Here is a 26,062-nt window from a genome sequence, read left to right as displayed (position 1 = left end):
CATATAGCGTAGATTTAATTCATGTGTTATCACCACGGCTTCCTCTTTGAGGGCTCTGACAGTAAACTAATAGACGGGGTCACGTGACCCCATCTAAAAATCAAACTAAAAAGGGGGCTATTATGCTTCTTTTGGTGCTACATACAGTAAATTTATATTAACTTTTTGCTTTGTGTGCATTTTTGTTTGATTATCTTGTTTGTTTCTTAGTTTGTATTTTTCATGGACAAATAACATGAAAAATACTATGATCTTCATTAGGGCCCCGCAAGGATTTGCGGGTGCCCTATAGTAATCACTCTGTCTGTCCGTCTGTCCGTCTGTCTCTCTTCCGTCCACAAATTTTCTGTTTTTTTCTAATAACTTTTTTTATGGTTGCCCAATCAAGTTCAAATTTGGTATGGTAGTTCAGTAGGCAGAAATACATATTTTGATGCTAAGTTTTGTTCTCAATGTCTTCTGGTTTGGAGCTGGGGTGGTGGGGTAGATTCCTTTACTATGCATAAGAATGAATGGGCAACTTTTTTTTTGGTTGCCCAATCAAGTTCAAATTTGGTATATTAGTTCAGTAGGCAGAAATACATATTTTGATGCTAAGTTTGGTTCTCTATGTCCCCTGGTTTGGAGCTGGGGTGGTGGGGTAGATTCCTTAACTTTAGAATGCATTGGCAAAGAGAGATAACTGCTGAAGATGTTCCCATTGTGAAATGAATGCTGGCTATGAGTCCCTTGGGATTAATTAGGTTTCCTCCTGAAGAAAATCCAGAGCATTATCTTTATCTGTCACATTGAGATGAATTACCACCTCTGTCTGCAAATGAAGTTTGTTTTGAAGTTAAGTCAATTTGGAATGCTATGAACACTGTGAAATGTGGATTTAGGTATAAATTTTTATAATTTATTTTTGTTTAATAGTTATGATTTCATTGAATTCTAAAAACAAGAAATAGATTAAAGAAGATTTTTTGAATTACTTTTTTTACTTTATGTTAATTAATTTTTAAGGTAGTTTTATAAAAACCCCATTCTATCATTAATACTGAAAAAGTTCTTATTGTAACTTTAGAAGAAAATGATGAGAGAGGTACAATTAATCCTTTGGGATCAATTATCTAGCCTGCTGCAGAAAATTTAGTGGGCTTTTCTTTATCTTTAAGATTAATGAAAACCTTTGTTTGCAACTGCTGTTTGTTTGAAGTTAAGGTCAAGCCTTCATGATATTTGCATTCATTGAAGGCTGGCATTCTATATAACACAAGCTTCATAATTGTTTAATACATTCAATGTTAAATTGTTCTTTACTGCCTAATGTAAATACAAGGATATTATTTTCAGGTTTTTGAATATTCAGGAATTTTTAAGAATACAGTTTTAAGAATACAGTTGCTGTTGCTTATTCTTCGTACATTTTTTAATCATTACGTAAGCTGCACCCTTTTAATTCTACCCCATGGCGGGGCCCTTGCTGACTGGTCAGTTTTCTAGTTTATTTAGTGATATTTTTATAGTAAGAGTTATTGGCCTTAGCCTTAAGAATTTGTTGCTTGAAAAACACTATAAACATTATAAACATGATAAATATGAAATGCATTCACTGCATTGTAGATGATAAATATTCCCAGGATTTATTTAAAGTATTAAAAATTCACCTCATTCTTGAAGATGTTTAAATTTAATATTAGAATGGTGAATATGTTTGTCTAAAAAATATTTGTCATGATGGAGACCATATTAAGTAAAATCAGTATTTTAGACACACAGTTATGAAATATGATGTATAGCTTTGAAGAACTTGATGACTTTTCTTCTTTTTCTTGAATTTGACAGATGTTATTGAGAGTTGAGAAATATTTTCATATTGTCCTTGGTATTATGTGTTTCTTAGCAGTTTTGATGACTACTGAAACTCTATTCATCATTTTGAAATAATGTTTCCATGAAGTCATTCTATACCATACATCTTTTATGTTGTATAACAAAATTAGCAAGAAAATAGGAGTGTTCGTATCATGGTTTCAAAGCAGAGAACTTTTTTTGAAAGGAAGAAAAAATGATTTTTTAACTCCCTTTCTAAAAAAGTTTGATTATTTTGAATAGAGTGACGACAAATCATAATAAAATCATACAGTTTAAGTTTTAGGAGCAAGTCCATCACCAAGTAAATATATTAAGCCCTACCTGGATCAAACTTGCATGGATGATGCATCTAGGGATGGACACTACCAGACTTGCTTCGGATGCTGGATCCGACATATTTTCCAGATGAGTGACCAGGTTTAAGCTTTTTGAGCAGGCCTATTACCAAGCCCTACCTGGACCAAAGTTGCAAGGGATGGACACTACCAGACTTTTGGTCCAGATGTTTGAACTGACAGAAATTTTTAAAGTTTTTGAAGCTGGTCAGTTCTCAAGTACCTATAAGTCCTGATTAAACCATGATGAAATAGATATTCAAGGAATGTCTCATTATTTTTCATATTTGGAAATATGTTTTTTTTAAATCTTGTTAAGAAATTCGGTTGGTAACTGGAAGTGAAATCAATATGCTTGTCTACTCAACAGCACATCTCCATGTACATGATGTAATGCACTTTTAAATTTTGCTTTTTCTTTCATTTCTTTAAATTCTGCTCCAGTGGGTATTTCTATTGTACATGGCATTAGAATTCTGCTCTTCATGATTCAGAGGTTTTTATGGAAATTATTGGCTATTCTGAAACCATTTAGTCCTGATTTCCGTCAGAAAACAATTAATCCTCATGCTTTGTGATTAAAGTCTGATTAAATTAAATCTATGGCCCCTAGCTGAGGTCAGAAGATGAGGAATAAAAATCGGGCATGGACAAAATGGAAAGGATAGGAGTTTTTAAATATGTCAAGTGGATTTCAAGCATTTGATATTGTGAAATGATTTGAAAATGTTCAAAGCATGCCATTAAGAGGACTTAATGAAAATTGAGTTTCATTTAAGAGTATTTTGTACTTGAGGCTAATTAAATTGTTGTGATCCATGGATTCTCTTTATTCTGTCACTCGATCTTGATGTGATTTTTTCCATTTTATTCTTCGTTGTAAGAAATTAATATTTTGAAAATTGAAAGATTAGAAACTGATCTAGACAATCTTATTGATGATGGAAGCCAAGATTTTGTGCTACATATTAAAATTCTTGGCAGTTCAGAAAGTGAATAAAAGAATTGAATTCATTCCTATGTTGAAAAGTCATTTTGAGGAAATGTATACATAGAGATGTATTGTTAAAAGGTACTCATGTCCATCTCTGTTATTGTTTGCCTCAAACAGATAAATATATTGGACATCATCAGTGATTTCCTTCATGATGATGTAAACAGAGCCACACCCTTTCTCACTTCAAGGTCAAGGATATCACAACACAAGGGAGGCAATCTGTCAATACAAGGGCACTAATGGGAGGAAGTGAGATAGGGTTTCGGAAGAGGAAGCTGGAGAGCTATTATGAAATAAACATTCTGTAATTTCATTCAATCAAAAGTAACTCAGAGCAAGTATAACAGGGAACCAACACTCATTTTTCATAGACATTGGTTTCAATTATAAGTTCCTAATGGCTTGTTGTACATTTGGAACATTAAAATTCAGTTGTTAAAATTCCTACTTTGCCCTTTGAATCCTAAATGTTATAAAAATCATGATGACAATAAAAGTGAAAATGATTTGTTTATTATCACCTAGTAATTTTATGAACTGTAATAATTCATTATCATTTGTGTAGATAGGGTTGACAGATGTCATTTTAGTACCACTTATTACTAAGAAACATCTTCAGTTTTAACATATAGGTGTTAATGATATTCAGTTTTGTTTCTTAATGAAGTAAACTTATTAGGTTCTCCACTTATATTTCTCGGATCTAATTTCATTCCATTACATTGTATATGAAAATGTTCAAATGTCAGCAAACTGTTGCAGTTTATTAGCACTCCACAGTCCTGTTAATTGCCTGTTAATGAAGAAAAAATTGATCATTTAATCATTGCTGAAGCTGAGCTCTGACTCGCAGAAATCTCAAGATTGACAAATCTAATTAGTCACATCTAGACATGTTTTAATAAATGTAACAATGACGTTTTTATAATTATAATGTGATACTCCTTAGAAAATAATCAATTTGCACTAACAAATCGGCATACATGTATCAGAAAGTGATTTGTACTAAATAACAAAGGGGAATTCTATGAAATATCTATGATTGAAAAAAGTTGCGCAATCAGGGAAAAAATCACTTGTGGAGGTGACAGAAGCAGATGAACATAAGAAAAGTGACAAAGGAAGGTCTGATTAAGATTTAGAAATTGTACCAGGAATAGCAGACATTGTCACCTTACAGATGCTAAAGCTGACAGCTATTGTATACTAACAAGAAAGGTTGGTGATACAAGGAAAAGTGACAAAAGCAAGAGATAACCATGTGATTAGATTCCCTGTACCTTGTCGGCACCAACAGTAAATCTAGTATTGACTTTTCTCTCTCAGAGCTATGGAATTTTAAATGTGGCTGGAAGGAAAATTTTTTTAAAAGAAATTTTTTTTTTTTGTTTTACCAAAATGTTTTTTTTTTTCTTGGAATGAACTCGTGACAGAGCTGGTTGTTGACCGGGTATGGTCATTGCAATCAATAGTTCTAACAGGATTATAAAGGATTATACAATCTGAAATCGGAGACACAACTGTCATTGCAGTACTGTCTTGTGGCTAACGATTCCAAAACTTTGATATTTTTTGCTATTGGATGGAATTAAAAAGAGATTTGAGCATTTTGATGTTTGCCATTGAAATTTAATCAAGTTTCTGATGACAGTTGTCAATGTGGGTTTATTTGCCTGGAAAGTTCAATAGCACATATCTCCTCTAATCGTATATTTTTTTTCTAAAGAAATATTGATGCTGCTTTGGCTCTGGAGAACTTACACAAGCTATGAGCAGTATTGTTCTAGTTTCTCTTCAAATGCGAATCACATGCCGTTGTGACGAATTAAAGCAGAAAGGACTTGTCACCATGTGGAGGACTAGAAAGATGATGTGATTTTAGAAAACTGTGCTTGTATACAGACTGAAAATATTTCCAGGGATGCTAACATCTTTTGGAGTATTTTTGGATTGTACTTGGTGCTTTGATTTTTGTTGGACTCTAATAATTGGTGCCTTGTGCTTTTATCTTGCCAAACATTAGGTGCCTTTTTTTAAAATTGTTATTCTAGCCAAGAAAGCATTAAGGATACATCGAAAAAACAACAGTACCTCAAATAACTGTCTCAATTTTTTTCCTTCATTTTCTCCTACTTTGTTAGATATCATTAACTAATGGTGTCTTAAAGATGAAGAATAGAAGAGTTTGATTTTAGGCTTTTACAGTTTAAATGGTACTTTTATTGCCAATTACTTGGTAAAGTGAGTGCTCAAGATCTCTCTGATTAAGACAGATTGCGACATTATTGTGGACATAAAAAAGTAGCCATGTTCAACAATTTTGAGTATCGCGTTCAGCAATTGCAGCAAACTCAAGCACAGCATTTGGTGCATGTAGCACCAGCCATGACAGCACAATCTGCTGTGCAGCAACACAGCAACCAGATTGCTCAGGTTCAGCTTTCACAGCAACAACAGTGGAATGCTCAGGTTTATCAAAATGCAGTTCATGCCTCTGCTTTTTGGAGAAGGTATAGGTCTGTACATTTTAACTTTTGTATTTAGTCCTGCGACTTTGTAAAACTAATCATACTTTTTCTTTTCTTGTTGTATTACACAATTGTACAATTTCTTGGATATAAACTGACAGATTGGTTTGTAAATATATGTATGTTAATTGTTAAATGAGTTTTAAGTTTAAATTTGTTTGAGTTGACCCACAATTAACCATTTGATTTAAAGCTGAATTACTTCAGTCAAGAGAGCTATAAATATGCAAACTGCATTCAATATGATCAATTTAGTTTAAAATGCAATAAAAAAGGAAACATTGACAAAAACATAGTTGAACTGCAATTGTTTGTGTGTTTGTTAGTGTTTGATTTAGTGCTGTAAGAAAAGGAAGTGATGTAATTTGCACTGGGGATTAATATGCTCTTTGCGAAGGAATGCTCCGCCTTTCACTCCCCTTGTTGATGCTCCGCCTTTCACTACCCTTGTTTATGCTCCGCCTTTGACTACCCTTGTTGATGCTCCACCTTTCACTCCCCTTGTTGATACTCCACCTTTCACTATCCTTGTTGATGCTCCGCCTTTCACTACCCTTGTTGATGCTCCGCCTTTGACTACCCTTGTTGATGCTCCACCTTTCACTCCCCTTGTTGATACTCCATCTTTCACTATCCTTGTTGATGCTCCGCCTTTCACTACCCTTGTTGATGTTCCATCTTTCACTCCCCTTGTTGATGCTCTGCCTTTGACTACCCTTGTTGATGCTCTGCCTTTCACTCCCCTTGTTGATACTCCACCTTTCACTATCCTTGTTGATGCTCCACCTTTCACTATCCTTGTTGATGCTCCACCTTTCACTACCCTTGTTGATGCTCCACCTTTTACTATCCTTGTTGATGCTCCATCTTTCACTATCCTTGTTGATACTCCACCTTTCACTATCCTTGTTGATGCTCCACCTTTCACTACCCTTGTTGATGCTCCACCTTTCACTATCCTTGTTGATGCTCCATCTTTCACTATCCTTGTTGATGCTCCATCTTTCACTATCCTTGTTGATGCTCCACCTTTCACTACCCTTGTTGATGCTCTGCCTTTCACTACCCTTGTTGATGTAATCTGCCTTTCACTCCCCTTGTTGATGCTCTGCCTTTGACTACCCTTGTTGATGCTCTGCCTTTCACTACTCTTGTTGATGCTCTGCCTTTGACTACCCTTGTTTGTTCAAGTTTCTTTCTAAAAGGGTTTTCTGAACAATTTTCTAAGGTCTTTGAGAAAGGGTGATCAAATAAAGGCACTTCAATATTTCTTTTTATATCTGGTCATTTGACAGAAAAGGTGTCCGCACATCCCCATCCCCTTTTTTCAGTTGAATCTTATTGCATACAGATAAAAAAGATTAACAAAATTTTGTGTTACTAACAAACAATATAGACATCTTTTGCATATAAACACTAATTAAAATTGGATTTGGAGAAGGTATAATCTTTAAGAAAAATATTACATGGATCAGGACAATTATTGAGATATTATTATTAATAATAATGATAAAGCAATTGTCTAAATATTGCTAAATAATGTTTGGGATTTTTAATACTCCAAAATGAGAATCCACATAATCAATTTATCTGATGCTTGGCTTATTATTTGCAGGGATTCCGTGGGTTTGGAGAGCATATTACTTCCTGCCATTGTCATTTCTGATATTATTGCTTATTTGGTGTTGACATCTGACACTATTTGGAGAAACCATTCGTGATTATTTCACAGTGTGTTTAACATCATACCAAATAACCCTGTGTATATCATAATATTTACAGTATAGTTTGAATAAGTCAAAGTCATCCTTGATGCTAAAACATGCAGGAAAGGTGTGAAGTAAACACCATTAAAAATGGATACAGTGAAATCACTAATATTTATGGGGGTTTCATTTTCCTTGTTTTTTAGGCATTGAGAGACCCACAAATTCATGATCTACTTGAAATGTAAAATTTCATGTGCATTTTATTCTCAAACCATGAAATCAAATCCCCACAAACCAATATCTTCTTATCAAACCTCAAAATTTGACCCAGAGAAAATACTGTAGAATCATCATTGTTTGTGGGGGGGACTTGAATGTTCGTGAATTTCATGGGTCACCCTTACCTCCGAATTTACATCCCCATGAACGTTTATTTTGTTAACATATTGATTCACTGAACCATGGAATTTACGAGTAACCCACAAAATTACATCCCCACGAACAGGTAAAATTTTACTTACCCACAAACCCTGAGCCTTACAAATTAAAATGATTCCACAGTATGTGATTTTACAGTATATTTTAAATACATGTAGTTGCAAGTTCTTTCGCAAAACAGTACCCAGGGGTCTGTGTTTTTGCTTTTTTTTTTAATTACATTGGTTCATAGACATACATGTACTTTAAAGTCAGAATCTAAAAAAAAATGATATAATAATATCAATAAAAAGTTTGCTTTATTAAAATGCTCACTGTATGAGAATTTGAACTTTTAAATGATTAACCATGTCTTTTCTCAAAGCAGACAATAATAATTGTAAAAATGTGCTAATTGGGAATTGCTATGCATGTGTAATAAACACAGGTGGAGGTGAAAGGAAATTAATGAATGTGAAAGGTTTTTCAATTAAAATTTAAGGTTGTTCATAGAATATCTGATCTTCATTTATATTTCAAATTATCAGAAATGTTTCATAAAGATTTCATTTTGGTACTTTTGTAAATGTTATTGGTGTATTAACTTCTCAAACACCTGTCATGTAGACATATTTCATGATTTCCTCATTAATTAAATCCATATTGTTTTTCCAGCATAATTAAGCCTGGACATTTAGTTAATTAACAAAACAAAAAACAAGAATTAACAAATTGTAGAATGCAATAGACATTTTAAAAAATGACTAAATGCTAAAAATAATGCTTTTATCATATATTTTCTGACATTGTATTTGAGAGAAAGGGTGGGGGGGGGGGGGGGGTCAAAATTTGCAGCTAAACCTTAACTGCTTTTCTGTTTGAAAGTAATTACTTCAAATTTTTGAACCAATAAGTATATGGTATTGAATCATCTCGTGGCAGATTTCAAACTCATTCTATTTTAGAAATGCCTACACATGAGACAGGTTGGTCCAAATTTTGTGACTATAGAGTTAAACATCAACCAATACACAGTATGTATCTTTTCAGAGGGCCAGCGGGCAACCCGCACGATGTGTCCTCTCCATACAAAAGGCCCCGCCCCCAGAGCCCCGTACAACAGCGGCCTGGGTACCCCTACCCACAGGATCCTCAGAGCCACAGGAACTACCCTGGAGTGCCAGCCACAGCATCAGTGTATCCTATGTATAGACAAGACTTCCAGGTAAAGGCACATTTAGAATTATCTGTCTGCTGCATCATACATAGTAATAGAACCTTGAACACAACAAAAAATTAGGCTCACTCAGGGTGTTTTTTGATCTGCTCAATATCTGCTCAGTTTTAAACAGGTCGGAGAGAATACTCGAAATCGGGTATAATCCGTAAAATCGCGTATAATACTCGATATTTGGGTATCGTTGAATCCGCAAAATCGGGTATTCCGTGCAACTTTCTATAAGAACTAAAGAATAAAGCAACGGCGCATTATGCCAGTAACTATTACTTGTACATCAGTATCTTGTGGATTTATTTTTATTAAACCTAATTCATACGGTTGTCAGATAAGTTTAAAATCACACGACAAACACTGCTGGGGTAACAAAGAGGACACAATGGCGTTATTATTTTTCAATATAATTTCTAAAAACAAATAACTACACTTTGTTTGTCTTTATTTCCCATTAAAGTATTCTATATATTTAATTTTCTAATTTGTGCACTATTCACAAAACGTGAAATTTTAAAGAAATTAAACGACTAACGCCGTGTTATGTATTTTTACTGAAAAATGTATGGCGTCCCTTTCTCGTGAAATATAAATTACTCCTAACAGTTAGAGAGTACAGTATAAGCGAGTCATAATTGTATATCTCTGCCATAATAGAATACCAACGTTATTATAAAGAAGAAAATAAAATAAGATTTAATAAATACCCACGGGAAAACAGTTTGAAAATAGCTACATGTAATTGAAGGTGAGTATCTTTTTTGAGCATGAAATTTTTATTCAAAGACACCGTTAATTTTTTGGTTGCATTTTAATGGATACAAGATATGCTATTTTACCTTTATTTTATGCATTTGTCTGAAAATTGAGAGCGAGAAGTCATATGAACAGGATTTTCTTGTTTTTTTTGGGGGGGGGGGGGGGGGTTATAAATAAAAGTCAAATGTGTACATCTTTTCATGAGCTTATAATACATTGAATTTCTCAATATAGATCGAGGTACAGTCATATTGAAATATGAATTACATAGTCAAGTTTTCACATTTCTTATAGTTTTTACGTTTATGAACATGTTAATGAACAAACTGAAATAATGGAGTATTCAATTGCCTTGGAAACTCTTGTCTTACTTTTTGGGAATATAATTCCTCATCGGACATTAAAATTTCATAAAAATCGTAGCCACTTCCTTTCTTTATTATACTATTTGATAGACAGGGTAAATTTTACGTCTTTACCTTCTATATTTATGCCCCCCTTCGAAGAAGGGAGGGCATATTGCTTTGCTGCTGTCTGTCGGTCGGTCGGTCGGTATGTCAGTCTTTTGGTCCATCTAGTTTCCGTTCATTTTCTTCATAACCCTTGCACATACTGAAATGAAATTTGGTATACAGGTATATCATATGAATATCTAGGTCAAGTTCTGTTTTGGGTACGATTGCACCATAATTGACAGAGTTATGCCCCTTGGACATAGAAAAATTCCAATTATTTGCAGTTTCCGTTCATTTTCTTTGGAGAGGTTGCATATATTGAAATGGAATTTAGTATACAAATTAATCAGATGGATATCTAGGTCAAGTTCTGTTTTGGGTACGATCGCACCATAATTGACAGAGTTATGCCCCTTGGACTTAGAAAAATTCCAAATGTTTGCAGTTTCCGATCATTTTCTATGGAGAGGTTGCACATATTGAAATGGAATTAAGTATACAGATTATTCAGATGAATATCTAGGTCAAGTTCTGTTTTGGGTATGATCGCACCATAATTGACAGAGTTATGCCCCTTGGACTTAGAAAAATTCCAAATGTTTGCAGTTTCCGATCATTTTCTATGGAGAGGTTGCACATATTGAAATGGAATTAAGTATACAGATTATTCAGATGAATATCTAGGTCAGGTTCTGTTTTGGGTACGATCGCACCATAATTGACAGAGTTATGCCCCTAGGACTTAGAAAAATTCCAAATGTTTGCAGTTTCCGTTCATTTTCTTTGGAGAGGTTGCACATACCCCGGTATTGAAATTTAATTTAGTATACCAATTAGTCAGATGAATATCTAGGTCAAGTTCTGTTTTGGGTATGATCACACCATAATTGACAGAGTTATGCCCTTTTGGACTTAGAAAAATTCCAATTTGTGGGGGGGGGGGGGGCATAAGTGTTTTACAAACATCTCTTGTTTTTTAGCTCACCTGAGCCGAAGGCTCAAGTGAGCTTTTCTGATCACATTTTGTCCGTCATTCGTCTGTCTGTCTGTCCGTCTGTCTGTCCGTCCGTCCATCCGTCCGTCTGTAAACTTTTCACATTTTCGACTTCTTCTCAAGAACCACTGGGCCAATTTTGACCAAACTTGGTACAAAGCATCCTTGGGTGAAGGGGAATTTAAATTGTTAAAATGAAGGGACATATCCCCTCGCAAGGGGAGATAATCAAGAAAAGACAAAAATAGGGCTGGGTCATTAAAAAATCTTCTTCTCAAGAACCACTGGGCCAGTAAAGCTGAAACTTATGTGGATGCATCCTGGGGTAGTGTAGATTCTAAATTGTTCAAATCATGACCCCCGGGGGTAGGGCAGGGCCACAATCGGGAATCAATGTTTTACATAGAAATATATAGGAAAAATCTTGGAAAATCTTCTTCTCAAGAACCACTGGGCCAGAAAAGCTGAAACTTATGTGGAAGCATCCTGGGGTAATGTAGATTCTAAATTGTTCAAATCATGACCCCCGGGGGTAGGGCGGGGCCACAATGGGGAATCAGTGTTTTACATAGAAATATATAGGAAAAATTTTTGAAAATCTTCTTCTCAAGAACCACTGGGCCAGAAAAACTGAAACTTATGTGGAAGCATCCTGGGGTAGTGTAGATTCTAAATTGTACAAATCATGACCCCCCGGGGGTAGGGCGGGGCCACAATGGGGAATCAATGTTTTACATAGAAATATATAGGAAAAATCTTTGAAAATCTTCTTCTCAAGAACCACTGAGCCAGAAAAGCTGAAACTTATGTGGAAGCATCCTGGGGTAGTGTAGATTCTTAATTGTTCAAATCATGACCCCCGGGGGTAGGACAGGACCACAATGGGGAATCAGTGTTTTACATAGAGATATATAGGAAAAATCTTTGAAAATCTTCTTCTCAAGAACCACTGAGCCAGGGAAGCTGGAACTTATTTGGAAGCATCCTGGGGTAGTGTAGATTCTAAATTGTTCAAATCATGACCCCTGGGGGTTGGGCGGGGCCACAATGGGGAATCAATGTTTTACATAGAAATATATAGAAAAAATCTGAAAATCAAAGCTGAAACTTATTTGGAAGCATACTTTCAGTGTAGATTTCAAATTGTTTAAATTATGATAAGTGGGAAGGGTGGGGTCACAATATGTATTACAAGGGGGAAATCTGGTAAAGAACAGAATGGCCAAAGCTTCTCAGGTGAGCGATGTGGCCCATGGGCCTCTTGTTTTTATATCGCTATCTTATACCTCATTATAATATGCTAATACAACGCACTATCTGATTGGTTCTAGACAATATGTCACAGTTTTCTTTGAGTTATTTTATCTATGATACGTATTACTCATGGCAATAACTTTTCCTAATACTCATCTATAATGAAAAAATGTGTTTAAAAAATAAACATGAATTCTAGTTACTTGTAGTCTTATATTGTGTTAGAAAATAACAGGTTGCTTTTTGTTTACCTACAATGTATATGATTTTTATTTGATGAATAAATCTTCCCTACGATTAAAAATATATGACCGAGTTTAACCGACCGTGACATTCAAAGAGAGGTCTCTTGGACACATGTAGAACACAGTCGAGGTTGTTTTGTCAGAGGTGGTCAAGAAGCCTTTAGCCCCCCCCCCCCCCCCCCCCCCCCCCCCCTTGAAGTCGACAAGAAATGGTAAAATATTGATGACTTAGCGAAATTAAACTATCAACAGTTATGTTCTCTCATAAGCTGTATTCCTGAAACTATCACTGTCTCTACTAAAATGTTGAAGACATATTCTGCAAATATGTTTGAATGATAAATAAAAAAAGAAAAGATTTTCAAAAAAGAGAAAGAGGGTTCTTTTAGCCGAAATTTTAGACATTTTTATCATTACATTATTTATACATTCATAAATAAATTTGATTTTATGCACAAGATGAATGTGAAAGTAATTAATGACACATAATTAGATAGGATAGACAATCCCTTGTTTATACATTGGCATCATATCTGGTGTATGAAATGTGTTTCCGTATAATTTGATTTATTTACAAATTGTTCATGTTTGTCGTGTTGATGTGGAATTATTATAAATTCCCGAATTCTGATACTTTACAATTCGGTTGTGTTGGGAATGAACATTAGGAAGATGCATATACTTTCAACATAAGGAAAAATATAAAGCAAATCGAACGCCTTTTTGTGTGCAGATCATGAAATGTACTGAGCTCCACGGGTATTTGTTGTCCCGAGCGCATTAATCTTGACGCCCAAATTCTTACTTGGCTAGTGATACCTTTAGAAATCATGTGTATCTAGATGAAAGTTAACTCGGCAACATGCGCCATCCCATTGTTTAAGTTTTATTAGGTGATTACACCTCCTATACCCGATTTCGCGGATTCAATGATACCCTAATATCGAGTATTATACGTGATTTCACGGATAATACCCGATTTCGAGTATTCTCTCTGACCTGTTAAATGAAAACATGGAGAGGACTTGTATAGGCAGTGCCTGCTGAAAGATGTTTAAATTTCGTTTTTTCCAGAGAGTCAAGAACATTTTAATTTAACAAAGCCTCTTTTGCAATACTTGAACTCTCAAAGGAAACATTTTCGTAGGAATGAAAGATATAAATCTCTTGTGAGAAACTCATGAAATTCATGTTACTATCAAGGCCCATGGGCCTCTCATTTGTAATATTTATTAGTTCCCCAAATGGTGAATATGCAACTGCAAATCTTATGCTTTAGCCAAAAGAAATAAAAGAAGTCAAGATTAGAAAAAAAAAAATGTCTACAATGAGGCCTATGGGTTTTCAGTAGCACAATTATCTGCTGAAAGATACAGTATTGCAGAAATCATGCCATAAATTACTATCACCAATTTGTTCATTTTTTTTTTTTTTTTTGAAATCATAAGTCACTCAAAGTAAAAAGAACGAACTGATATGATGGACAACTGCAAAATCAATCTAAAACTGCTATTAAGGTTCCATGTAAACAATTCAACACAAGTCTGGAAAGAAAAAAATTAATGTCCATTGACTGTAGTTAGAATTGGATTGATTTCCATTGTTAGCTATGCCAATCAGTGCTAACTATAGATTTTAATGTCCTCTGTAAATTGTAGTATTTATAATAATAATATATATGTAAAAAAAAATATCTTTTGTCTTTTTATCTGGAGAATTTCTTAGTCTCCTTGTTTTATTAATGTCTCTAAAACTCTGCAGATATAGATACATGCTTGTACATCTATTAAGACTATATGTAATTACCAGTATATGTCTTTTCCCATTCAATTCTGATCTTCTTTTTATTGTAATTACATGTTCGCTGTTGACATTAGCTTTTCACAAAAGTAAGTCTGAAATCAGGTTTGTTTTTGAATTGTTGAAAATGAGGGACAAAAGGGGGCTACAAAACTGCATGAGGGCATTATTTTTTCACATATTAACTAATTACAGTTTTCAAGATTGGAAGTGCATGGTTTTGCGATCTTCATATTATTTGATTATAATTATTATAATACCACTTGATGACGTTACTATTTTTTATGCTAGATATACATCAATACTGTTGGAATATCTCACCTGCTACGGAGAATGTTTTTAAATTCATGTGAGAAATACTTGCTGGTACTCTTATCACAAAAAAACCAGTTTGCTGTCAGTCATTGCATTTATTTGGGGTCGGGGTGGGGTTAGTTGAAGCACATGCAAAGTCATGATTACTAATTATTATTTGTCTAAATTGTATTACCGGTAAAGAAAAACATGTGTGAAATATACCGGTATGTAATGATTTTCATTCAGTTAATTAACCCTGTGCAATTACAAGACATTATCTGTAGAAAAGTCATTCAATACAGGAAATGTTTTTAAGTAAATCACATCATTAAATATAGGTCAAACATGTGCCAGATATGTCAAATGTCCAGTCTTAGATCTGGCCTGTGATGTATGGCTGAAGTGATTGACGGCCAACAAGCCAAAAGCTTGCAAGACCACTGCGGGCATATTGACCATCTAGGTCAGCTCTCGCCCATCTAGGTCAGTGGCTGTTCTGTGTAGTAAAAGATTGCTCCACTGCCTCATGCCCCTAATCAAAAAATTCTAAATAAAGACAAGGTGAAGGTCGCTAGGTATAGTGAAACAACACACACTTTCTGATCCTACACAAGTCACTCTGTTGACTATGCAGACATTTAGCTGACAGGTCAGTGAGTTTATACTGTTCCATTCTACTGAGCATGCTGTCTCATTCACTTTTGGATGTATATTACGTAATGTAAATATTGTAAAAATATGTGGGTCACCTGAGAGGATTTCACTCTCTGACCTATTTGTACTGTGTTTACATGCATTTCAGGTTGTGTTTTACTTGTATGTGTAATTCTTGTGTGTAGGCTAATACATAATCATTTTAGGGGCAGTCACTTAACTGTTAGAGTATTTGCAATTCTGTTTGTCACCCAGGGGTCCTGTCTTTTCCTCCTTTCTTTCATAGGTAAAAGATCTACTTTGTAGTTTGTATATTTACTAGGTTGTTTAACATCACAAACTAAAATTCCACAAACACTGATATTGCGATAAACTGCAGCTGACCTTATGTTTTAACTTCATAACATTTATAGTGACATGAACGTAAATTTCAGTTGTGTTGCTACAACTGAAACTTTAATTTCTGATTCAATGCAAAATTATGTTGAATGCAAGCAAAATGTATAAATAAGAAATTTTCAATTTCTGTAAACAGAAAAATGATATAAAGAATAAAGGTAAATTAGATGAGATCTACTCATTGACCAATATAAATGTACTTTAATAATGTAAGCTTGTAACCTTAGGGTATTTAATGTTTGAACTAATCTCAACTGTGGTCAATATTGAGGTCAAATTATAGTATATTCAATAAGGAGGACCACAGAAGTGCCCTCCTGGTGAAAATATAAAGGTCAAATCAGAGAACTCAGTAAAGAGTACTACATGACCACAAAAGTACCTCATAATGAAATACAGGGGTGGGGGAGTTAAAATTGGCATGATTGGAATATGGGCGGACAATAAAATTATGTAAAAACCCATCAATATAAAGAATTTTAGAATAGATTGAGGAAGACTAATCACACTGTACAATTAAATGTCAAAATTGCTCTATGAATTGCACTGAAGGTCATTTCAACCATCAACCAACTTTAGTAGTGTTCATCAGGAAATGATTGCATTAACATTGACCTATAAAGGCCTTGCTATTATGTGAAAGACTTAAAAAAAGATTGAATTCAGGGAAAATATACTTCTAGAATAAATCAAAAGAGCTAAGGTTTTAAAGATGTACTAGCTAAATTGTGCAACTCCTTAAAAGTCACATTCCTAAAGACTTGTCAATCAAGGACCTTTTATGATATGCACCCATGCAATCCTTAATAAACACATTATTAAGTATTCTGCAGGAATTATTTCAAAAAAGGTAAATTTTGATTTTGTCAAGATTTTCATGATTACTACTGTACATGAAGTTTTCGGTTGGAATCCAAGAAATAGGAGAAATCTATTTTGACACGTTATGTCGAAATTCAAAAGTAACATTGCATGGAGACATCTAACAAATAAATTAAATAAATTAAAGCTAAAACAAAAAAGATCCCTAATCATTTATGTATTTTCTCAGTGTAACCTTCAAGATATCATATTATGAAAGGTTCAATTTTGTGGATAAATAGTCTACATGTATCAGGAAAGAGCAGTTTAAGGTATTGAATCAATTGATACATGTAACTAAAAGACTTAAGCAATGTGGATGCTGCCTCATCCTTTTGTTTGATATATACGCAATGAAATCCACAATAATGTATTCAAACAAATCAAGATTTTCATATAACATAGTACATGTATATGAAATACTTGTTCATGGTGTAAATAGGAAAAACTTGAATACTTTAGAACAAAGAAATAAATTTAAGCCCCATAAATGTATTGATGTCACAGTTTTTATGCCATAACTATCAGTAGATTGTACCTGTATTTAGTTGCATAAACTTTATCACTGCTCGCTACAAAACCTGGAACACCCTAGCCAATATAAGCTCATTATTTTACACTTGTATATATACGACATTGTCGTTTTGATTTTTTACTAGGGAGCTGACCAGGCCGGGAGGGACCGTTACAGGGAGGAATACCTTCAGATCCCCCGCCGCCCCACCCTGCTTCATGACTTCCAGGCCCACAGAGCCGCCAACCTAGACAGATACAGGTAAATGTTTCAGATCTCTTCACCCCCTCCCCCTCACCAAAAAATCTACCCTGAAACTTGAAATAGATTAAAGGCAAGGAAAAAATTCGTTAATTTCATTGATATGTAAAAGATATTTTTGATATCCCCTATTAGTAAACTTAACACCAGTGTTAATTAAGTGTTAGGTTAAAGACACATTTTTTTTGCAATTTTTCTAACTTGTAAATGAAGCCATGATTTATTATATAACCATTAAAGGATCCAATTTCTGTAATAGAAAACAAATATAAATCTGATGGTGAACTCTCTATGAACTTGATACCTGTGGAGTTTTTTTTCTTGTTGCGTACCCTTAATACAATCAGCTTATGTAGAATAGGAAACTGATATGTATCGTAGACTCTTGACTTCTGTAAACATGACACTATCATGATTGAAAGTTCACATGAGCAGGTTCATAGCTTACATTTAAAAGTAGGTCAGTTAAGGGCATGAATGAGGTATCCTGATAAAATGGTATGTTATGGGCTAAGACTACATGTACATATAGACAGTACTGAAACATATGAAGGTACATGTTTTATGAAAGTACAATGTAGTTGTTGAGAAGAAGACAGACTTGTTTAAAAATGATTGCTGAATTTTGTTTAATTTAAAGAAAAAAAGTTTTATAAATTTAGAATAAAAGATAAAATATGAAAAAAAAGTTCTTACAATTTGGGATATTTACACGTTCCTTCAAACAAAATCAATTACATCAGTTGAAAATAAATATGTAAATGGAAATAAAACTTTCAGAAAAAAAAGTTTTCTCAAAAAAGAGATAGAATGAGGATTAGTTGGTTAGTCTGTCTGTTTATTATGTTGATGAATTAAATGTGGAAAAAAAAAATTATAAATTTTTTGTGTAATAACCAAGTGAATAAATGCTGAAAACTTTAAGCTGTAACATACTAATTCAAGTCTGTAAGATATCTACAAACATTGACTCTGAACAATGGTCCATGTAAACTTATAATATAGCTGTATATTGAAAAGTCTGATTGTACAATAACATACAAGTTTTAATTTTGTTGTAGAACTAGAGAGGCTTATAGTGGCTACAATCAGGATACAATGGGGAACATTCAGGTATCACAAGGGGGAGGGGACCCAGGCCCCAGTACAAGCCAAGTCAACCCCTCATCTGGCGGCCCTCAGACCCCCAAACGACCCCGACTTGTCATGGAAAGACCAGAGTTACAGCCCCTACAAATAGACATTAAAAAGGTGGAGTGGACGTTTTCTTATTTCAATGACACCATGCTCTCTGTGCATTGGTTTATTACAAAGTAGTCACAAAATTTTATATTCATAAATTTCTGTTGAGGTATTTGGTGGAAGCGAATCAGATATATTAACTGTCCATGCATTTATTCACTGTAACCCCCATCAGATGATGAATTTGGAGGTTTTCAGTAAATGTAAGGTTTGTCTATCTCCTAGGAACCGACCTACAACCCCCAAGTGGAGGCCATCTCCCCAACCCTGCCCCCTGATGAGACGAGCCAGTCCTCCAAGGATCAGCTCCTACAGGCCATCAGTAAAGTCGACAGGGAGATCAGCAAAGTGGACCGAGACATCCATAAACTCAAGAAAAAACAAGTACCTAACTCTCTCTCTCCCTTTTTCTCTCTCTCTCATTATTGAGTTTAAACATAAAAAAAGTCACATGAAATGAAAGGCCTGCAGAATTTGTGGAGAATTCTTGATATTTTGTAAAACAAAATTTGTTTTATAGCTTGATCTACAGTTCACTAAAACTGTGTCTTTATTTGCTATAAGAGGGAACCTTAAGTACTTTGTATATTGCAGGAACAGCTGGAATTGGAGAAATGTAAGCCTCCAGAGGAAAAACAGAAGGTCAAGGACATTGTCGTGCCAGAGACCAAACACCAGAGCATAGCTCAAATCATCTATGCTGAAAACAGGGTGAGCATGACAGTACTAATCATTTCAAACAAAATTCAAGTCAGGTATGTTTTACTCAGAGCTATAATATGCTTTAAATATACCGGTAGTCACCTGTACCAAGGATGAAATGAAAAATCACTGCTTACTATGAGGCAATATTTTTATTAAATGTGTCAGAAAAGTGTAACACATTCTAGTTTTCTGAAGTGACATTTTGCTATTTAGAGCTGTTTGTACATGGAAAATTAATCCATTTTAGAGCAAGGTCTTAGGAATGAGAACGAAAAAAAAAAAATGGAAACATGTCCTGAAATCAAAGAAATTGAAGTGAACAAAGAAATGATGCATTTATCACTTGCACAGAGTCATTAATTTGTCATGTCTTTAGTTAGATTTCAAAATTGAAAAATCTCAAGTTCCCTATTATTGATCTTAGGAAGACAAAGGAATACTTTTTCTTCACTCTTTGGGGTCATAGCCACCCACTCCCTGTCACCACAATCCAATTAATTGAAGTAATCAGGAACTTAAAAAATTACACTGGTTTTTTATTGAGGGAAAAGACTCCAATTTTAAACTCGTTATTGGTTTCGGTGAACTTTGAAATTAAGAGTTGACTTGTAGATTGAATATATTAAAAGGCATACTGTGAAATACTAAATTTCCTGGATTTGGAGATGTGGAGAGACCCTTGAATTTATTCTCACCACGAAATGTAAAATTTCATTTGCATTACTACTAAACATTTTCCAACCGCGAAATTAAACCACAACAAACCAATATTTTTTCCTCAAACCTTGATAAATGGACCCCACGGAAATATGTGATTTTACAGTATACAGTATATATAATTAAGGAAGGGGGTATGTTTTGATTTGGGGTTTAAGGTTAATTCTTTTAGTACATGTACATGTATATATTTTTTGTATTCTTAGTCTTAAGAAACTTGGGTTTTATTGTTGTCATAAACATCCCGAGATGATAGACAAGTTTAATCACTCTGTTGAAGATATTTATCTTCTCCATGTCTGGTATACATGTACTTGTAATAACAAGAAGAATCGTTTTTATGTAATTCAAGACACAAACTAGGGGAGACTGTTGCTCATTATTTTTAATTGACGTTTAGCATCGTTATCGAGAAACTTTCAGATTAATACAGTGTATAACCTCTTTTTATTGCAGAAAAAAGCAGAGGAAGCCCATAACATGTTTGCCAAATTAGGGCCGAAGATAGATCTGGTATGTTTTAAATTGGTAAGACAGCACTGGCTCCTATGTGCATCAGCCCTGTAACAGTGACGCTATTTCCGACACGATTTTTTTTGTTGTTGATTCGCTGTTCTAATGAGTGCAATATTGATTTTTGTAGCCTCTGTACAACCAGCCATCTGATACGACAGTGTACCATGAGAACAAGAGAAAGTAAGATCTTACAGGCCATGTAATCAGAGATATAATGAATAGACTTCCCTTCTGGGTTTTCTGTTTCAAGAAACATACAGCTGCGATTGAGAATTATTCTTTTCTTTTTAAGAAACTCTGAAAAGAAGCCAAGGGAAAAAAATTTGCTTAATAATTTTTTTTGGATATGTTAAAATCAAATTAGTTTGTATTCTAAGAAGTTCTTTTCTTTTTTAAAGGTATGCTGAATTTAAGCCAAGGCTTCTTTTGCATTTTAAAAAGAGGCAGCAGGAAAAAAGAATACGGGTAATGAAAAAGCTTTCATTTCAGTGGAATAAAGATTGATTTGGATGCTAATTTATGTATTAGTAGCATGTGAATTTAATGAATATTAATGACCCTTTCATCAATTTCTTCACTGTATAAGCCTATAGAATTTTCAACTTTGATATCCTGGAAATTTTTACCTCTTGAAAACTTCAATTTCTTTTGTGTAAAGGATCAAATAAATGAGAGAGAGATAGAGAAAAGAGAGAGAGAGAACTTTGAAGGAAAAGGTGTGATTTATTAATGTTAAAGACTGAGGAAAATGATTCCATTTACTTTCAGGAGAGGTATCTCACAGAAAGATATGATCAGTTGATGCAAGTTTGGCTGAAGAAAATTGAAAGAATTGAAAGTAGTGCTAAGAGAAAGTAAGTTACATGTAAGGCATTTGATACGAATTTAAATGTACATTTTTACCCATTGTCAATTTTTGGGGCAGAATTTACATATCACTGTACTAGATAGTGAATCAATGGATTGGATTTATTTGATTTCAGGTTATTTGTTGATCAAAATGCCAGATTTTCATTTTATTAGGATTTTTTTGTATCATGATGCATTGCTTTGTTTTTCAGAGCTAAAGATGCCAAAATGAGGGAGTATTTTGAAAAAGTATTCCCAGAAATCAAGAAAAACAGAGAGGATAAAGAGAGGTTTTCTAGGTAAACATGTCACTAATGAAAATATAAGGGGAATAATTTGTAATCATTGGGAGCTTCAAGGGCATATTAAATAAATTTGATGAAACTTCCCAGTACAAGATGATCCTGAATTCTCTCATTTTCCTAACAGTTTGAAAGTAAGTGTAGCCCTTATATTTTGTGAGCACATGTCACACGCAGTAATCTTCCAAGCTTACCTCCCTTTAAATTAGTTTTCGTCTATCCCAATTGCATATTAGGTGAAAATAAAGCAGTAGCAAAGTAGATCTTTCAAAACATAGATTCATGTCTGGTCCATATCTTTCTTATGGATAAACTTGGTAAGTTCTCATTTAACACAAAGATTGCTCATGACCTAAGGTTATGTCATGACCTTGGGTCAAGGTCATTTGGGGAAGTTCAAGGTCACTGGAAGAAAAATTTCATAATTCGTGTCCGGTCCATATCTTTCTTATGGATAAACTTGGTAAGTTTCTTTTTCACACAAAGATTCCTCATGACCTAAAGGTGTGTCATGATGTTGACCCAAGGTCATCTGTGCAAGTTCAAGGTCACTGAAAGAAAAATTTCATATTTTGTGTCGGTCCATATCTTATTAATGGAAAAACTTGAATCTACTACTTCACACAAACATTGCTTATGACCTGAGGTTGTGTCATGACTTTGAACCATTTATGCAAGTTCAAGGTCACTGACAGAAAAAGTTCATAATTCGTGTCTGATCTGTATGTTTAGTCTATTTTTAGGTCACCTGAGTAAACTCAGGTGACCTATTGCTATCTGTTTTTGTCCGTCGTCGTCCGTCGTGCGTCGTGCGTTAACATTTAAACATTTTCAGCTTCTTCTCTGAAACCACTGAACCAATTACAACCAATTTTGGCATATAGCATCTATGGGTGAAGGGACACAAAAATTATAATTTGTGTCGTCTGGTCCCTGCCCCCCTGGGGCCTGGGGGGTGGGGCAAAAACCAGTAAAATTAGTGCAATCTTTAAAAATCTTCTTCTTTACTCCCAGACATCAAGCAGTCAAACTGTTGGTATGTTTTATTGTAATCAGCATTGAGTTCTACCAAAATTGTGAAATTCATGGCCCCAGGGTCAGGGGTTCTGGTGTTAGGGCGGGCTCTTTTGATTATATAGTGAAAATGCATTAATTCTTTAAAAATCTTCTTCTCTGCTCCTGGGTATTAAATAAACTAATTAAGTTCATAGTTATGATGAGCACGAGTGCCTCTACCAAAATTGTGAATTTTATGGCCCCAGGGTCAGGGGTTATGGTGTTTGGTGCGGGGCTCTATTTCCATTATATAGTGAAAATGCATTATTTCTTTGAAAATCTTCTTCTCTGTTCTTGAGTATTAAATAAACTAATTAAGTTCATAGTTATGATGAGCAAGAGTGCCTCTACTATAAGCCCTATGTTGACCAAACTTGCAAAATTGTGAAATTCATGGCCCCAGGGTCAGGGGTTCTGGTGTTAGGGCGGGGCTCTATTGATTATATAGTGAAAATGCATTAATTCTTTGAAAATCTTCTTCTCTGCTCCTGGGTATTAAATAAACTAAGTAAGTTCATAGTTATGATGAGCAAGAGTGCCTCTACCAAAATTGTAAATTTTATGGCCCCAGGGTCAGGGGTTACATGTATGGTGTTAGGGCGGGGCTCTATTGATTATAAAGAGAAAATGAATTAAATCTTTGAAAATCTTCTTCTCTGTTCCTGAGTATTTGATAAACTTACTAAATACATAATTATGATGAGCAAGAGTGCCTCTACCAAAATTGTGAAATTCATGGCCCTAGGGTCAGCAGTTCTGGTGTTAGGGCGGGGCTCAATTGATTACATAGTGAAAATGCATTAAATCTTTGAAAATCTTCTTCTCTGCTTCTGATTATTGAATAATCTAATTAAGGACATAGTTATGATGAGCAAGAATGCTTCTACCTTAAATTGTGAATTTTATGGCCCCAGGGTGACCAAACTGGTGTTAGGATGTGGCTCTATAATGATTATATGATGAAAATACATTACATCTATGAAAATCTTTTTCCTACATTTTCCTGGGTAATAAGCAGAATGAACTATTAACATAGTTATTGGTGATCGGTTTATTTCCAGAATTGTGAATTTCAAGGCCCCTGGGTTGAGATACCAAAATGGGGAGGGGGGATACTTATATTCTGAAAAAGAATTGTTTGAAATCTGCTCCTTTTATTAATCAAACATTTTTGATAAGCAAGTGTGCCTTTTCAAAAATTGTGCAATGTATAGACCTAACTTGCATGGGTTCATATGTGGTGGGAGCACTCCTGATTATTGCTGAATATTACTGATTAGTTGACATACTTTTTTGTTCCCCTACGCTGCTTATCCATATTAAGTAAACAAACTAAACAATTGCTAAGTGTATAATTATGATAAGCAATGGTGCCTCTTTCAGAATTTTGAATGCCATAGCATCTAGCTTAAAACATGAACCAAATTCAATCATTTGAAAGTTGTTGCATGATTCTCAGGTGACCTATAAGGCCCATGGGCCTCTTGCATGGATGCTCACCTAAGATGCAAAGGCTCAAGTGAGCTTTTCTGATCAAAATTTGTCCATTTTGTCGTCGTTGTCGTTGTTGTCGTTGTTGGTCTATTACCAACTTTTCACATTATCATCTTCTTATATAACCACTGTAATTTCAACCAAACTTGGCACAAATATGCTTCAAGGATGAAGGGGACTCTCAAGTTTGCTTCAAATGCTGGGCCACGCCATTTTCCAAGGGGAGATAGTTTAAATTTTTTAAAAATTAATGGCATTTTTAAAAAATCTTCTTCTCCAGAATTGCTTTTAAGGAAAGATGAAACTTATGTGGAAGCAACCTCAGGTAGTGTAGATTCAAGACTTTGTTCAAATCATGACCCCCGGGGCAAGGGTGGGGCCAAAATGGCCTGACCCAAGTTTTACATAGGAATATATAGGAAAAATCTTTAAAAAATTCTTCTCCACAACCACTGGGCCAGGAAAGATGAAACTCATGTGGAATCATCCTCAAGTAGAGGAGATTTAAGTTTGTTCAAATCATGACCCCCGGGGCTAGGTTGGGGCCAAAATGGCCGACCCAAGTTTTACATAGGAATATATAGGATAAATCTTTAAATATCTTCTTCTCCAGAAACACATGGGCCAGGAAAGATGAAACTCATGTGGAATCATTTTCAGGTAAAAAATGATTTAAGTTTGTTCAAATCATGACCCCTGGGGCAAATTGGGGCCAAAATGAAAATTTTACATAGGAATATATAGGAAAAATCTTTAAAAGTCTTCTTCTCAAGAACCACTGGGCCAGGAAAAATGAAACTCAGGTGGAATCATCCTCAGGTAGTGAAGATTCAAGTTTGTTCATATTTTGACCCCCGGGGCAAGGGTGAGGCCAAAATGGCCGACCCTAGTTTTACATAGGAATATATAGGAAAAATCTTTGAAAATCTTCTTCTCCAGAACCACTGGGCCAGGAAAGATGAAACTCATGTGGAAGCAACTTCAGGTAGTGAAGATTCAAGTTTGTTCATATTTTGACCCCCGGGGCAAGGGTGGGGCCAAAATGGCCGACCCTAGTTTTACATAGGAATATATAGGAAAAATCTTTAAAAATCTTCTTCTCCACAACCACTGGGCCAGGAAAGATAAAACTCATGTGAAATCATCCTCAGGTAGAGCAGATTTAAGTTTTTACAAATCATGACCCCCGGGGCTAGGGTGGGGCCAAAATGGCCGATCCCAAGTTTTACATAGGGATATATAGGGAAACCTTTTAAAATCTTCTTTACAAGTACTTCAAAGCTATGATTAGTGATGTTTATATGGAATCATCCTCAGGTAGTGTAAACATTCTAGTTTGTTCAAATTCGTGATGAACGCCTGGAGGGTCCGGGGGGGCCTGGGGTTATCAAAGTAAAGTCAAGCCTGATGTGCTCAGGTGAGCGCTGTGGCCCCTGGGCCTCTTGTTTTTATTGGGCTGCGCCTTCGTTTCATTTATAAAAAATATAATAAGCAATTACATTTGCACTAAAAATGTTTTAGCATTTCTCTCTTCTCTTAGATCCATAAAATATTCATGATTTAGCACTTCTGAAAAACCCAGCGGGGGTATTTTGTCCCGTTTGGACAGTTCTA

General features: G+C 34.8%; 1 protein-coding gene across 5 annotated transcripts in view; it reads left to right on the top strand.

The window, feature by feature from the left end:
• Positions 1–26,062, top strand: part of LOC134274103 (nuclear receptor corepressor 2-like) — a 46,503-nt gene that overhangs the window by 7,041 nt on the left and 13,400 nt on the right. For 3 of the 5 annotated variants that reach the window (XM_062756355.1, XM_062756357.1, XM_062756354.1), the window contains exons 2-11: positions 8,894–9,068; positions 17,452–17,567; positions 18,629–18,818; positions 19,035–19,193; positions 19,404–19,520; positions 20,688–20,759; positions 20,875–20,927; positions 21,146–21,212; positions 21,516–21,601; positions 21,809–21,895. In XM_062756355.1, coding sequence (XP_062612339.1) covers positions 8,894–9,068; positions 17,452–17,567; positions 18,629–18,818; positions 19,035–19,193; positions 19,404–19,520; positions 20,688–20,759; positions 20,875–20,927; positions 21,146–21,212; positions 21,516–21,601; positions 21,809–21,895 — 1,122 coding nt within the window. Of the gene's footprint in view, positions 1–8,893; positions 9,069–15,433; positions 15,528–17,451; positions 17,568–18,628; positions 18,819–19,034; positions 19,194–19,403; positions 19,521–20,687; positions 20,760–20,874; positions 20,928–21,145; positions 21,213–21,515; positions 21,602–21,808; positions 21,896–26,062 lie in introns of those variants that run through there. The other 2 variants (XM_062756356.1, XM_062756358.1) reach the window with 2 other exon arrangements.

This window comes from Saccostrea cucullata, unplaced genomic scaffold, assembly GCF_032062105.1.
Source record: "Saccostrea cucullata isolate Sc308-1 unplaced genomic scaffold, CSIRO_AGI_Scuc_v1 ctg537, whole genome shotgun sequence".
NCBI classification, from domain to species: Eukaryota; Metazoa; Mollusca; class Bivalvia; order Ostreida; family Ostreidae; genus Saccostrea; species Saccostrea cuccullata.
Note: the sequence above shows the minus strand (reverse complement) of the source record. Positions and strands in the feature narration are given on the sequence as shown.